Source organism: Delphinus delphis, chromosome 1 (assembly GCF_949987515.2).
Source record: "Delphinus delphis chromosome 1, mDelDel1.2, whole genome shotgun sequence".
Classification (NCBI taxonomy): Eukaryota; Metazoa; Chordata; class Mammalia; order Artiodactyla; family Delphinidae; genus Delphinus; species Delphinus delphis.
The window spans coordinates 4,027,687-4,041,870 of NC_082683.1; the positions used below are offsets into that span (position 1 = coordinate 4,027,687).

At 54.9% G+C, this 14,184-nt stretch overlaps 1 protein-coding gene across 1 annotated transcript in view; it reads right to left on the reverse strand.

The window, feature by feature from the left end:
- The window catches only part of NPHP4 (nephrocystin 4), a 135,202-nt gene that overhangs the window by 35,655 nt on the left and 85,363 nt on the right, over positions 1-14,184 (reverse strand). Inside the window, exons 13-17 of the mRNA XM_060013335.1 lie at positions 8,609-8,670; positions 6,565-6,672; positions 5,143-5,291; positions 4,795-4,986; positions 4,154-4,341 (exon numbers count right to left, since the gene is read on the reverse strand). Of these exons, the coding sequence (XP_059869318.1) occupies positions 4,154-4,341; positions 4,795-4,986; positions 5,143-5,291; positions 6,565-6,672; positions 8,609-8,670 (699 nt within the window). The remainder of the gene's footprint in view (positions 1-4,153; positions 4,342-4,794; positions 4,987-5,142; positions 5,292-6,564; positions 6,673-8,608; positions 8,671-14,184) is intronic.

Below are 14,184 nucleotides of genomic sequence, written 5' to 3' on the forward strand. Positions count from 1 at the left end.
GCCCAGATCTGCTCAGTCAGAGGCATCTTTGGCCAAGGCTCAGCTGTGTAAGAAATTGCAAAGCCTTTGTGGACTCTGAATTTTAATTCGCCATGACAAGAAAATTCGATTCTGGATTTTAATTTCTTTGGACTTCCACTTGCAGGGAAATTTAATTTTTGGACTAATTTCTCTCTGGGCAATTCATAGTGGAAAGGGGCTTACAGTCAAATCAGGAGCATCTCTAAGTGGTTGGCCTTTTTTACTGAATTATCTTAACACTATCATTTAACCTCATTGCAGAACCTCCGATGAGCTCCACTGGATCAAGTGACTGGATAGCATTTAGCACGGGAAACAGAATAGGGAATGAATGGTCAGCAATGCGTGCAGAGGGGCCCTGAAATCCATGCGTTATTCTGATCCATTTCAGAGCCTTCTGGGGACATAGGCTGAACTATCCACTGCTGGTCCTGGGGGGGACTGGCAAAGGAAAGGTGGTACGTTTGGGAGCAGTGGTCCCAGGAAGGCTCCACTGCTGGTCCTGGGGGGACTAGCAAAGGAAAGGTGGTGGGTTTGGGAGCAGTGGTCCCAGGAAGGCTGGGAAACACCCCCAGTGGTGACTGGTCTCCTCCCCAGTGGTGACTGGTCCCCTCCCCTAAGGAGGGCCACAGCCCCGCTGGCCATAAACTCAACGGTTATGTGAGCTGGGAGAACAAAACGGAGGAAGGTTGCAGGAACACATCGTCCCCAGCCCCACCTCCGTGCAGAGGGACGGCCTGTGCCACCCTCTGCCCAGCACACCCTCCTCCCAGGGCAAGGGCAGCTCATCGACTGGTGGGTTTGGGGGAAGAAGCAGAGCCCAAGCTTCTCACCCCTTCCCCTTTCTTTTCAGATTTGTCCACAGGAAGAGAGGAGGCCGGGGTCCACAGGCAAGCGGGGGGCGCAGGTTCAAGGTTGACGGCGGCTGCCCAGCCCGACCTCTGCCTGCCGCTCACCTGATGGGGGCACGGCTAGCACCACGGGCTCTCGGGCTAACCCCATTCCCACAACGGCTCCGACTCCCCGCACTGATTCTGACCCTGGACAAGGGAACGGAGCATCACCTGCTGCACCCAGGACTTCTCGCACCCAACGATCTGGCTGACCCTTTCCACTATTTCTTCGTTTTCTAAGCATTTATGCTCATTTTCTAATTGCTTTCCTTCTACTTTATTGGGTTTGCTCTGGTTTTTTTTCACCAAACTTCTTGAGCTGAACAATGAGATCAGCATGTTAAAAGATACTTTCTTCTTTACCAACAATAGAAGCATCTGAAGCTGCAAATGTCCCTGTAATTACCATTTTACTTATTTGCTTTTTTTTTAAGTTACTTTTTATTGGAGTATAGTTGCTTTACAATGTTGAGTTAGTTTCTACTGTACAGCAAAGTGAATCAGCTATACGTATACATATATCCCCTCTTTTTCGGATTTCCTTCCCATTTAGGCCACCATAGAGCATTGAGCAGAGTTTCCTGCGCTATACAGTAGGTTCTCATTAGTTATTTTATACATAGTATCAATAATGTATACATGTCAATCCCGATCTCCCAATTCAACCCACCCACCCCCTTCCCCCTTGGTATCCATACTTTTTTTTTTTTTTTGCGGTACGCGGGCATCTCACTGTTGTGGCCTCTTCCGTTGCGGAGCACAGGCTCCGGATGCGCAGGCTCCGGGCGCGCAGGCTCAGTGGCCTTGGCTCATGGACCCAGCCGCTCCGCGGCATGTGGGATCCTCCCAGACCGGGGCATGAACTCATGTCCCCTGCATTGGCAGGCGAACTCTCAACCACTGCGCCACCAGGGAAGCCCTAAAGGATCTCTTTTTTTTTTTTTTTTTTTTTTTTGCGGTACGCGGGCCTCTCACTGTTGTGGCCTCTCCTGTTGCGGAGCACAGGCTCCGGACGCGCAGGCTCAGCGGCCATGGCTCACGGGCCCAGCCGCTCTGCGGCATGTGGGATCTTCCCGGACCGGGGCATGAACCCGTGTCCCCTGCATCGGCAGGCAGACTCTCAACCACTGCGCCACCAGGGAAGCCCGGTATCCATACGTTTGTTCTGTATGTCTGTGTCTCTATTTCTGCTTTGCAAATCAGATCACCTGTACCATTTTTCTAGAGTCCACACATATGTGTTGATATACGATATTTGTTTTTCTCTTTCTGACTTACTTCACCCTGTATGACAGTCTCTAGGTCCATCCACGTCTCTACAAATGACCCAATTTCGTTCCTTTTTATGGCTGAGGCCACTTTACTTATTAGTTTTGATATGCAATATTATTTTGTCATTCAGTTTTAAGCAGCCATTTCTACATTGATTTCTTCATTTACCTAGGGGAAAATTAGAAATATGTTTTAAAATTCAAAAAGAGCCAGCAGTTTGGAGCCTTCCAGGGGGAGGGCAGTGAATGATTTCTGACCTTGAGGTATTATGGTCAAAGAATGCTATAAAATTAGATTAGATATAGGGTCTCTTGGTATATGGCAATACCTGCTTGGTGGCCTAAGATATATGCACACATATATGAATAATCAGTTTTTATAAGTTTCAGAGGATACTTGAAAATGACACATATTCTCTAACTTGGTTGTACAGGTTCTCCAAGATCATCTCTTTAAACTGTATTTTATAATATTCTCATTAATTCTTTTTCTGCTTGATCAATCAATTTACTCACAGAAGTGTGTCAAAACCTCCTATGATTGTAGGTTTGTCAGTTTCCCCTTATAAAGTCCATCAATTTGTCCTTTATCTTTGGCAGCTGTGGTTGTTAGAAGTTCACGGATTCAGAATCATTTTTTCCTAGTGAATTATTCCCTTAATTATTATTTAATAGGCTTCTTGATCCCCAGCAATGCCTTTGCCTTTTGTCACTTTTGTCTGATGTTAATGTTGTTAAACTAATTTCATTTAATATTTTAACACGTCTTTTTCCACCTGTTAAGTTCTACTCAAGAGGCAGCAGTGGTTCAGACCCCAGGTATGTCCCTTACGAGCCGTGCGCCGGGCCAAAGACAGGACAACTGGCCACCAAAAACAACAACATATTTGGTATGTTCAGTCCACTGCAGTTTAAATCCATCAGTTGATAATGATATCAGAAAAAAAAAGCCATTGGCCCCACCCTTGAAGGATGCTGGGAACTGTCTCACTATTTTAAAAATTAGCAAACAAAAGAGAAGAAAATCAAGCATTATTCTGCCTTCTCTATATGAATCGCACCTCAAGGCAACCAAAGAATTGGTGAGGAGAAGTTTCGTTTTAAGGAAGCATTCCGGCTGATACACGAAGAAGTGTTCTAGGAGTAAAACATCACCACTGTGTAGCCTTGAGTGAAGCGATCACTCCATAAGCAGCAGTCTGGATGGTCACTGATGGGGCATAAGAAGCAACCCAGGCCTCGTGCTGCTGCAGAGATGGGGACACACCACCAGCAATACAGACGCCTTGCCCCAAGCCAAAAGCACGCATCTGCTCACATATCTAGATCTAACTCCAATTTACAGGCAAAACAGGTGATAGAGGAACACCGCAGATGTCACCACTGGGCCGCAAAACCGAAGTGCAGACACTGGGAGGCTCTAGGGCACCAGCAACGTGGCGACTTCAACAAATAAATTAAAGCGAAAAAACAGAGACAGGATGGTGATGACAGCTGTAGGTAGAAAGAGTCTGGAGAGTCACACCATCCCAACGCACAGACCTTACTGAGATCCCGATGTGAACAAACTATTAAAAAACTTTATGAAGTTACTGGGGAAATGTTAACATTGGCTAGATATTAAGTTATAATATTAAGTCAGCATTAATTTTAGATGGGGTAATATTATTGAGTTTATGTATTTTAAAAAAGACTCTACTTTTTTAGATCTACATAAGGAAATATCTATAGATGAAATCATATAACGTCTGGAATTTGCATCGAATAGCCCTGGTTTGGGGAGGGACCTGGGCAGCGATGTCACCGGTAACTGTCAGAGGTAAGTGGCAGGGGCACTGATTTACTGCGCTGGTCTCTCCAACTGTGAACGTGTTTGAAGTTTTTCACCGTTCAACATTTTCTAAATAAGAAAATTCGCAGACAAAGCTTGGCCCTGGATTTCGCATTTGCCGGGGGCCCAGCGCTCACCCGCATCAAAGGAGCCGTCCTTGTGAATCAGGACGAGGAGGTGGGGCAGGGAGGCCGAGCTGCTCTTCCCGGCCTCGTCCAGCTCAACCAGCTGCAGCCGCGGCGTTGTCTCGGGGGGGAAGCGGTAGAACTGGAAGGTGAAATACACAGTCTGTGGCCACGGCGCTGCCTGGTCGTCCTGGGACACCCTGGATCCAACGACAGCTCCGAGTTAATCAAGGGTCCGGGCGGAGAACCCGGGCTTTTGTCACACACTCGCAGGGAGACAGCAGGTGAGAGGCCGCCTCCTTCATCCACACCAGCAGCCCTACTGTGACCTCGGGGAGCCCGCCGGGCATCCCCCCACTTCAGGCATGGCTGGAGAGCCCAGATCTCGGGGCTACACCAGTACCCAAGGACAGGGCAACACTCTGTCCACGCTGTAACTAAGGACCACAGGAGATCGGTCAAAGCACGTGTTACAGCATTTGGAAATGGTAGTGGGTGGGTCCCAGCCAAACGAAAATAAAGACAGAGGGCATTCCGCAGTCCCGCTAAGACCGGATCGTAGTATTCTCCCAGAGCCACAAAGAAGTTCTTCCTCAGCGCAAGAAATGCGAAAGCCAGGAAAAGAGCAACAGACCAAATATTCAAGTGTTTACCTGCTAAAGGCAAGAAACTGTAGCACTATCTCGTTGCCTCGCAGACAGTCTGATTCTTCCTTCTGAGGGTTGAACTTCACGGGATCTGTAGGATCCACGGCCTCGGCTGGTTGCTTGTTGGCGTCCAGAATCTCGGGAAAGCCGGCGGACCGCAGCAGCGCTAGGGAGGCTCGTGACGGCTTCCCTCCAGAGCTGCAACAGAAGGCGTCCTGAGCCAGCCTCCAGGAAAGGGCCAACCAAGAGGCAGGACCCGGAAAGCCAGCTCTCTAGGAAAGCCCACCGTTCAGGGGGTCGAAGGGTCTTGATCACACAGCACTTGCCCTGGGCCCTCCCAGACCTGCCCCTCACCTCCTGGTCCGGGCTCCCACGATGATCGGGGCGTGCACAGGTGTGAACGGCAGCTCCTGCAACTGCTCAGCAGTGGATGTGCCCGGGACCAAGGCCGTTTGGCTCAGGTCAGCTTCCAGGTGAGAGATCCTGCCCTCCAAGGGGAACTCCTGCCGAACACAGTGGGGCCCCAGGTGAGGCCAACCCGGGCACCAAGGATGCCTGGACCTGGGGCTCGTGGGTGAACTGCCTCTGTCACATTGCAAACGAAAACACAGGAGGCTCAGCTGCACTGGAATTTCAGGGAAGCGATGAATAATTTCAGTATAAGAATATCCCATGCAATATCTGGGACACACTTATGCTGGAAAGTATTGTTTATCTGAAATTCAAATTCACCGGGGCATCCTGTGTTTTATGTGAGTCGAAAAGCAACGAGGAAGGAATCATAATTTTTTGAACAGCCCAGTAGCACAGGAGACATCTGCTGCCTGAGAAGGCGAATTAACATCAAAACCACATCTATGGAACAAAAAATAAAACCAACTCCAATAACGCTAGGGAGACTGTGGGACGGAGCCCCCGAGCTTGTGTAAACGCTTCCCTGTCCCCATGTCACCGAATGCTCTAGGCTTTCACCGGCACCCTCCGCCTGCCTCCGTCTAAAGGAAGAGCCTGACGGGGTCTGGGACGCTCTCTCTCCAACTGGCTTCCCAAGCTTCCCGTTTCATTCAGAAGGAGCCCCACGTGACCGGAGGCAAGGAACACGGGCCTCAGGCACCGGTAACAGAAGAGATGAAGGCTCTTCATAATGACACGAGCCCAGATATATTTTAGAATCAGGCATTTCACCGTCAGGGTTTTCAAGGAAGTAATTAAATGGAACCATTTTTCCTCAGCAGACTTCCAAGGCAAGACTGAAGTTTGCAGGTGAACCAGCAAACTCTACGTGAGTCCCCCAAGTTCAGTAGAAGGAAACAGGCCTATTTTAGCCCACTAGCTCCACTGGGATCGGGGATGGTGGGCTTCACAAACTCTCCTCCAGCCGCAGGGCGAGCGTCCTGGAGGGGGAGCTGGCAACTTGGACTGACCTCTATTTACATCTCCAGCTAAACTTCCCCTTTCCTCTCATGTTCAGAGATCTAAGGGAGCTCTTACTTTGTCTTCTCAGGTACAGCAAAGCCTAAATCAAGCCCTGTGGCAGGAAAAGCTCCCAGACCAAATACCCTTGGTCACCGAGACGGATGGTGGCAAAGATCTAAAGCTGGAAGGAGGTGATGTCCAGCCCCCATCCCAACGCCCGCAACACAGAGAACCCAGGAAGGTCTTGGTCACCTCACCAAGGACCAGGGCAGCTCACGAAGTCAGAGACTTCCACAGAAGTCAGGAGTTTGGAGCCATTTCCTGGAAGGAGGCAGGCGAGAGGAGGGTCAGCCTACTTACCCCCGGGGCCAGGGAGAGCGTGGGGCTCCCCGGTGGCTTTGAGGAGGCTTTGGCCGAGCGGCGCTGAGCTGGGGACTGTGGGGAAGCCGCCAGCTGGGAAAGCGACAGCTGAAGGGAAGAAAGCTTGGGTAAGACGACAAAATGCACCCCAGTACCTTCACAAAGCCCCTCCCACCGCCCGCTGGCACAGGCCCCTGGGAAGGAAGGGAGGACTCTGATGCGGCCACAGGGAGCAGTGAGGTCTGGAATCTCCTGGAACCCGGCATCACGTCTAATTGCTTCTTCTCTAACTACCGAGAGGGGCAATTCTGTGGTTTCTCCCACATCGTAATATTTGAATAAAAATATTATTAACAAGGAAAAGCAAGTGGAGAAGGGGAAATGGCCAGGGAAGCCGGGTGGGTTCTCTGACACTCGGGCTGCAGGGCCAGCTTGTCTCTGAACCTCTCTGGGTTTCACCTCCACCCCTGGACTGAACTTCTCCAAGACCCCTTCTGATTCTAACCACTGTGTTCCTACGACATGAACCCGCCCGTTAAGGCAGTGACCATGATGGCAGCTGACGTGGGCCCTGGAAGCCCCACTCCACCACTTCACTGCCACGTGACGTGGGCAAGTCGCCTAACTTGGTCTTGCCTCAGTCTCCTCATCTGTAAAATGGGGGTGCTAACAGTACCTAGGTCACAGGCCTACGGTGAGAAAGGGCTTGGCAAGGTACCCGGCACAGGGTCAGGTAAATGTGACTAACGTGAGGAAAACGAACGTTGCACTAAAAGGCCGGTGTGAAGAGGTGGAGGGCTCTCGCTCTGCTGAAGACCCGTCTCTCAAATCCTGGTCTCTATTATGATGTACACGTTAACAAATGAGACGTCTGTCATCAGCAGCGACAGCTGGCCCGGGGGTGGGGGGGGGGGGGCGGGGGGGGGCTGGTGCTGGTACAGAGAAGGACCCAACCCATGATGAGGTGCTGAAGAAATGGGCGAGGGGCACTGGGGGATCCGGGCAGCATCTTAGGGGCAGAGAAGAATTTAGGGTCTGCTCAGCTCCCCTCAGAGCCCACAAGCCGCCGTGAGCGCCTCCTGCCTCTGGGGCTGGAGGTGCTGCCCTGTGGCCCCTCAGCACTTAGGGGCACCATGCCGACCGCCGGAGGGAAAATGCTGGGACAGGCCAGCGGGGGCCGGGAGGCTGTCCCCAAACACGTGTCTTCGGGCAAACACCACGTTCACTTCTGGTCCAGTTTCCCAGCTGCACGGTCCACATTAAAGCCACATCCTGGGGACAGCCCTGGATACCGAATCATTCAACCTTTCCAGAAAGTCAACGTCCAGGGTGATGTTGGCAGACAAGGTCATCAGGAGGACAAGCCAACTCTGACCTCATTCAAAAACCACGCTGGCCAGAGCCAGCCCCGAGCCACGGGCAGACCCGGCTCAGGATCCCTGAGGGGCGGCCGCAGCTCCTAGCGCCGGAGGAGACGTCTGCTCTCCGACAGGCCCACCAACGTGCTGGCCTCTGTTGGTGCCGCCCTGTCCCCCCCAGCACCAGCTGCTCGGCGCACCTGCCCGGCTGCGGCCTGGGGAAGCCACGGCCTCACCAGCGCCCTCTCCTGGCAGAGGGTCAGGAGAGGAGGCTGCGAAGAGCGCTCCTCCGTGTCCCAGAAGGGGAAAAAAGGCCATTCAGTCCTGAAAGATTCCCAGCCGTCAGACATAATTGCGGGAGAACACATCAGCTTGAGTGCGGACACAGGCCTTCCATGGCAACTGGAGGATCATCAACAAGCAGCAGAAGCCACGGCCCTGACAGCCGGCGCTGGGAGCAGCGCACTAGGGACCCGCCGCGGAGACGGGCAGGAGGGCGGCTGAGGACACCTGCACCTCGACACCTGGGGGCCCCTCCCCTCCGGCTCACTGGGACGCTTCCCAGCCCCCACAAGTAAACAGGACATCAACTGTTCTTAAAGATGCAAAGGGGACTTTCCCGCCCCCAGAACCTTTAAATACTTGACTGTGGAATTCCGAAACAGGCCTCTCGGACCTGGACTTACCCCTGGTCCCACTGGCGAGTCCTGGGGGGTGGTGAGTCCCCGGGGCGGTGGTGCTGGCAGGCCTGGGAGGAAGCACAGGGGCCAGGGAGGGGCCGTCAGCCTGGGTGGGGCAAGGGCACCGGAGCCCGGCTCAGGCAGGCCTGGCGCGAGCCTCCCCTCGACGGTAACCGGTGCTCGGAGCTGGGCAGCGGCCACTGGGCAGCCCCAGTGCTTGGCGAGCAGACCCAGGGCGCTTGTCCCCAGTCACCACCTGCAGGATGGAGCCCGAGCTCGCTGCCCACTTCCTCGGCCTCCTCCCTGCTCATGAGGCTCACTCCGTGTGCGCTCAGGGAGACGTGAGGCTGTCAGACACCTGAGGCTCTCCTGCGCTCACCTCAAGGCTCACCCGTCCTTTCCCCTGCTCACCCTCCCCTGCCTTCGTGGGGCCGGGCTCTCATGCCTGCCTGGGCCGGTGCTTCCCTGGCTGGGGCCCACTTGCTGTTCTGTTACATAAGAAACTTCTAAACAGACGCACGCACGGCTGGGCGCTCCGGCTCTCCCATCACTCACAGCCCTCCCCTGAGGCCCACTCACTCTAGGGGTGTGAGTGCAGGCATGTTCGTACCGGGAAGAGTCGAGGTCGGCCCTCCACAGGGTCCCTGGAGCGAGGGCCGAGGGCGCCCCTGCCCTGGGCAATGAGAGGCTGGTTCCTGCAGCACCTGAGGTGCCCAACTGCAGAGGGAGCAACCACTCCCACGGCGCTGTCCCCACCCGCCGAGCACAGTCACCGCACAGTGGCCCAGGGCAAGACCGGGCTGGAGTCTGCCTGTGCTGTTTCCACCCCGATCCCAGGCCCTGCACTCCTGTCTAGGAGTTCAGACATCACTCTAGTCCCTGAAACCCCCAGACTCTCAGCACCGTGCTCCGGCGTCTGGGGCCACCCATCAACTCCCCATCAGCCCATATACGCACGCTTCTTCTGCTGTCAGCCGCCAACATCACTGCCTCCAGTCAACGGTGGGGCTGCCCGCTGACCGGGGCCCATCCTGACACGGCCCCCTCCGCTCCCCTGAAGGCCCAGGTGGGACCGGGCACCTGTCCGAGGTGACACGTCTGGTCTCCCTGAGGACCGCGCCTTCCTAATGCACCTCGGTCCCCTTCACAGTGACCCGACTCTGGCCGCTGCATGTGGACGCAACCGCCGGCTGGACTTCAGGACGTCCTGGGCCCTGAGAAATCATGCCCCGCCCCGCCCAGGTAACTAGCCCTGCTCCTGTCACCCGCGTGTGGCCCTGACTGCCCGCACTTGGCCCGCCCTCCCTCCCTCCCCGGTGGTCTTTGCTGCCCAAGTCCCTGCACAGCCACGTCTGAGCCCCGGACCAGGCGGTGCCCATGAGCAGCTCACCTGACCCCGTGGCCCCCAAGCCCCAGTGCACACGGCACGGGGCAGGCGCGGGCAGCACCTAGCACCTACCGACCAGCCAGTGCACATGAGGGCCGTGACTCTGAATGCTGTGCAGTCTGAAAGGAGGACGCCCGACTCCCCTGGCAGCCCTGAATCCCACCACAGCGCAGCTTCAGCCACCAGGCAGGAACCGCACGTGCGAAGCACCCCCGTAGCCGGCCCTGCTGTGCCCTGGGGCCGACATGCCACCAAAGCCCCTTCCAGCCACCTCGGAATCCACCTGGAGAAGTCACTGCAGGCTCACCCCAGGAGGAGAGATCCAGCTGATGAGGAATAAGGAGCGGGGAAAGCGGGGGGCGGCGTGGAGGGAGGCCCCCAACTCCGCTGGTCCCACCTGAGCTGAGCCACAGGCTCTCCAGCCCCTCGCCAGCCCAGCTCCTTTCTCAAAGCCAAGTTAATGTGATTCCAAAGAACTCGGCGCCCTCTAGCCCAGGGAGCCTCCGGTTCCTGAAACGAGCTCCCTTTGGAGGGAGTTAGCTTCGCTTCCCAGGAAAGATGTCATCTCGCGAGAAGCAAAACGCAGACCAGGATTCTGCCAGGGCCCCACTGTCCTTGAAGCCACGTGCCTCTCCCCAGGCAGCTCAGGGCTCCGTGCAGCCACTCATCACCACCACCACCCCGCCACCCGGAACAGTCTAGAAGATGAAACAGAAGAGCAGCACGCCGGATTCTCCTTTGTTCCACCCTGAAAGGAGACTGAAAACTACACGGGTTACCCCAATAAAGATGTTAAAAAAGAAAAAAAAAAAACTACACGGGTTGACTTTGGCAGCGAGGAAAAGCCTGCAGGAAATGGCTCCGTTTTCCTCTGCTCAGAGAAGCCTGGCGTTTGGGAGCCGGGCGCGTGTCCTCTAGTTGAGGAAGCTCTGAACCCTGCGGAAAGTTAACCCTCCGAGCCCGCTAAACTCCTCACGCGCTCTTTATTTCCCCAGGTCGTCTAAGCTGGGTACTGCGTGGTGTGTTTGAGGTGATTCTTTACATCCTGACTTACACAATCTTAACCTCCTAGACAACCAACCGCACAAAAAAGGCTTTGCAGCGGATGAAAGCAGTGCCTGCTGGGGATCCCAGGGCCCAAACCCACACACCCCAGCGAGGCACGGGCTGTGAGAAAATACACCAAAACCACAAAATAACTTGGTTTCAAACCTTTCTGTTCTAATGTTCCATGCGGCGGTCGCTGATTAAGTTGCTTCGCAAACTGCACGATCTAACGGTCTTGCCCGGACAACACAGTGTCCTCCAGAGGCGTCACTGTCATTCCTCCAGGCCCCCCAAAAGCCACGACGGAGGTGTGGAGGTCTGACTGGGAAGCCCGCCTTCCGCCACTGAGCACGACCAGGCTGCGAGCTGCCGGGGCCGACAAGACCAAACCATGGGGCCCTCACGTGTGTGCAAAGGCCGCGTGCGTGGTGACATCTGCAGCGCGCACGAGGACGCGCGCACAAGAACCTTGCCGCAGCACCGCTGAAAACGGCAAACCATGAGGACGGCCCACGTGTTCCTGAAAACGGAAGCCCTAAATTAAAGCCGGTCCGTCTGGGTGTGGAGCCCGGAAGCAATTAAAAAGGGGGGCGGTCGATGGGCGGGTCCTGACATGGGACGTTGCCAAGACAAGTTACAGGGCGGAAAGCAAGTTACCAAGCAACCCGCGTAAGGGAATCCCACCTCTGTTAAAGGAAAAGAAAGAAAACGACACGTGGATGAAGGGCTGTAGGTAAATTCATTGAAATGTGTGGAATGGTAGGAACAGTGAGGGGCTAGAACCTCACCCTTTAGACATGTGAGTAAGCCTGTTTTCCTGTACTACCCGTGGAATTTAAAATAACTTAAATTCTAATTTACTGATCGTTATCGGGTATGTCTTTGTGTCCCAGTTGGAGCCTGACGACGCTCCTGGCTGGACCGATGGCACCAGGCGGCCCGTCGCAGAGGATGAGGCCCCGCGGCAGGGGATGCTGGTGGCTCCCCAGATAGGGCCCTCCTGTCACCCCACCGGGAATACCGTCCACATCTGGCCGTGGCGCCGCGCGGCTCTGGCTTCAGGCAAATCACCTGGTCGTTAAAGGAAGAACGCAGAGACTAAGATGACAGCTTTGCCAGGTGCTCTGTGCAACTCAGGGAAACCTCAGCCTCGGAAGGGACAGAGTCAGCAGTTGCCATGCCACCCGAGCCAACCGCGACACAGACAGACGCAGACAGGGCCACACCGAGTACTTGAGACAGACACGTTTGCAGCTGCAGCCGCCGCGCCCCCGTCTGAAGATGAATTTCCCCCACACCCTATTGCTCCCCGATCAGCCTCCACTTGCTGAAAAGCACTGTCGACAGAAGCTCAAGTGTCCAGTCCTCTCTCTCTCCAGTTCAGCTTCTAGAAGCCCGAATGCCCTACACTTGACTAAAAGGCCGGGGGGGGCTTGCGATCTGCCCCAAACCTGGGCTGTCCGCGTCCCGCCAGGTCACACACCTGCATCCCACGCTTCTCTGCATTCAGCCTGGGGGGAGTGGGGAGGTGTGCAGACCACGAGGACCCGAAGCCCACTCCACGCTCCAGGGCAAGAAGGGCTACCTTTCAGGTCAGCACTTCTCAGACAGCACTTCTGACGAGTCGAGTGGGCGAGCATCACAGAAAGACAGAAAGTAAGTACACAGGCACGAGAGAGCTCAGGCGGCAGGCTTGGTGACATCCTCCAGGCTGCAGAGAGCAGCGGTCTCTCCACTGTCCTCCCTGGTAAGGCTGGTGGGGTCCCCACGCACGAACACATTCAAGCCCTTTACCCCACAGTGCAAGCTGCCCTCCAGAGGGCGCTGCTGCTTGAACATAGCTGCGCATTCTGGGGGGCGGGGCGGGGGGCCGAGGAAAAGAGAATCAGCTGGCAGGGCCTGATGAGTGGGATTCGTGGAGGAAAAGGCTGCCCTGCAGACAGACCTGCCTGTGCTTAACTGAAGGGAGAGGAGGCTGTTGCTTAGCAACCGTGGCAGCTCGGGGCCAGGCAGGGAGGGGCCAGGCCTCGGACCAGGAAGGCGGGGCTGTGGGGATGTTCCAGGATGGGGCCCAACAGCTTGCCCCAAGGGCAGGGGGAAGGAAGAGGTCGTCACAGCCAAAGACACAATTTCTGTGATTTAAATAGAGATTGTGAAAAACAGCTTTCCCCGACAGACCTTGAAAATAAAGGATTACTCAGCATTCAATGGTACTCCAGACACTCAGAATTCACAAGGCCGACCCATTTGAAAGGCCGTTATTCCTAATTATTTGGGCTTAAAAAGTCATCCTCTTGAAGACTTTGATCACAGGAATGGAGGAAGTGAGCAAAATCTAGGAAGAGGTAAAGGGATGCTGTCGATGGCATGGGTTTGGGTCTCTGTGCTGAAGGAATCCAGAGGTGCCCTGTCTCGGCGAATCAGGCCCAAGAGGAGTGGGAAGTATGGGACGTGCCCAGAGCCCTAGGCTGGGGTCACCTTCAAAGACCAGGCTCAGAAGCGTCATCTCCCTCCTGGAGGCCTTGGCTCTGAAGCGCTCACTCAGGCTCTCCGGCAGATGCCGCACAGGTGTGTTCGGTTCCCGGCCGCTAACTTCCATGCCCTGCTCAATCGACATCCTTCACTCTCTCCACTGCTGCGTGATGTCCTGGATGACACGACTCGGGTCAGGCGAGCTGCCTGTCAGTGAGGATGCTCTCGAGCATGTCGCCCGCACACGGGGTCACAACCACGTCAAGAGTCCAACTCAGTGTGCTCTGGGAAACACCAGGGTTATGTATTTTCAATGGCCCCTTCTACCCGGCCGCTTTTATGTCTATTAAGCAGACACACCAAAATCCTGACGCCACCAGAACATTCAAAAGCAAACTACGGGTCAGGGGAATGCCATGCCGGGTTCCAAAACCTGGAGACGGAGGGCCCTCTAGCGGCCCCGCACACACACCCGTGCGGAGGGTGATGAATGGACCTTTGCTCCCTGGTAATTTTGCAGAACAAATAAAAAGGATCATTCATAACAGAAAGCCAGAGCACCTCACTTAAGGTGACAGCTGCATATCGTTAAGATTTCCAAAGGAACTGTATAGGTTGGTAAAATACTGAAGCAGGAGGAGTTTCCATCATAAGTGAAACATCAGCCGGTATTTAA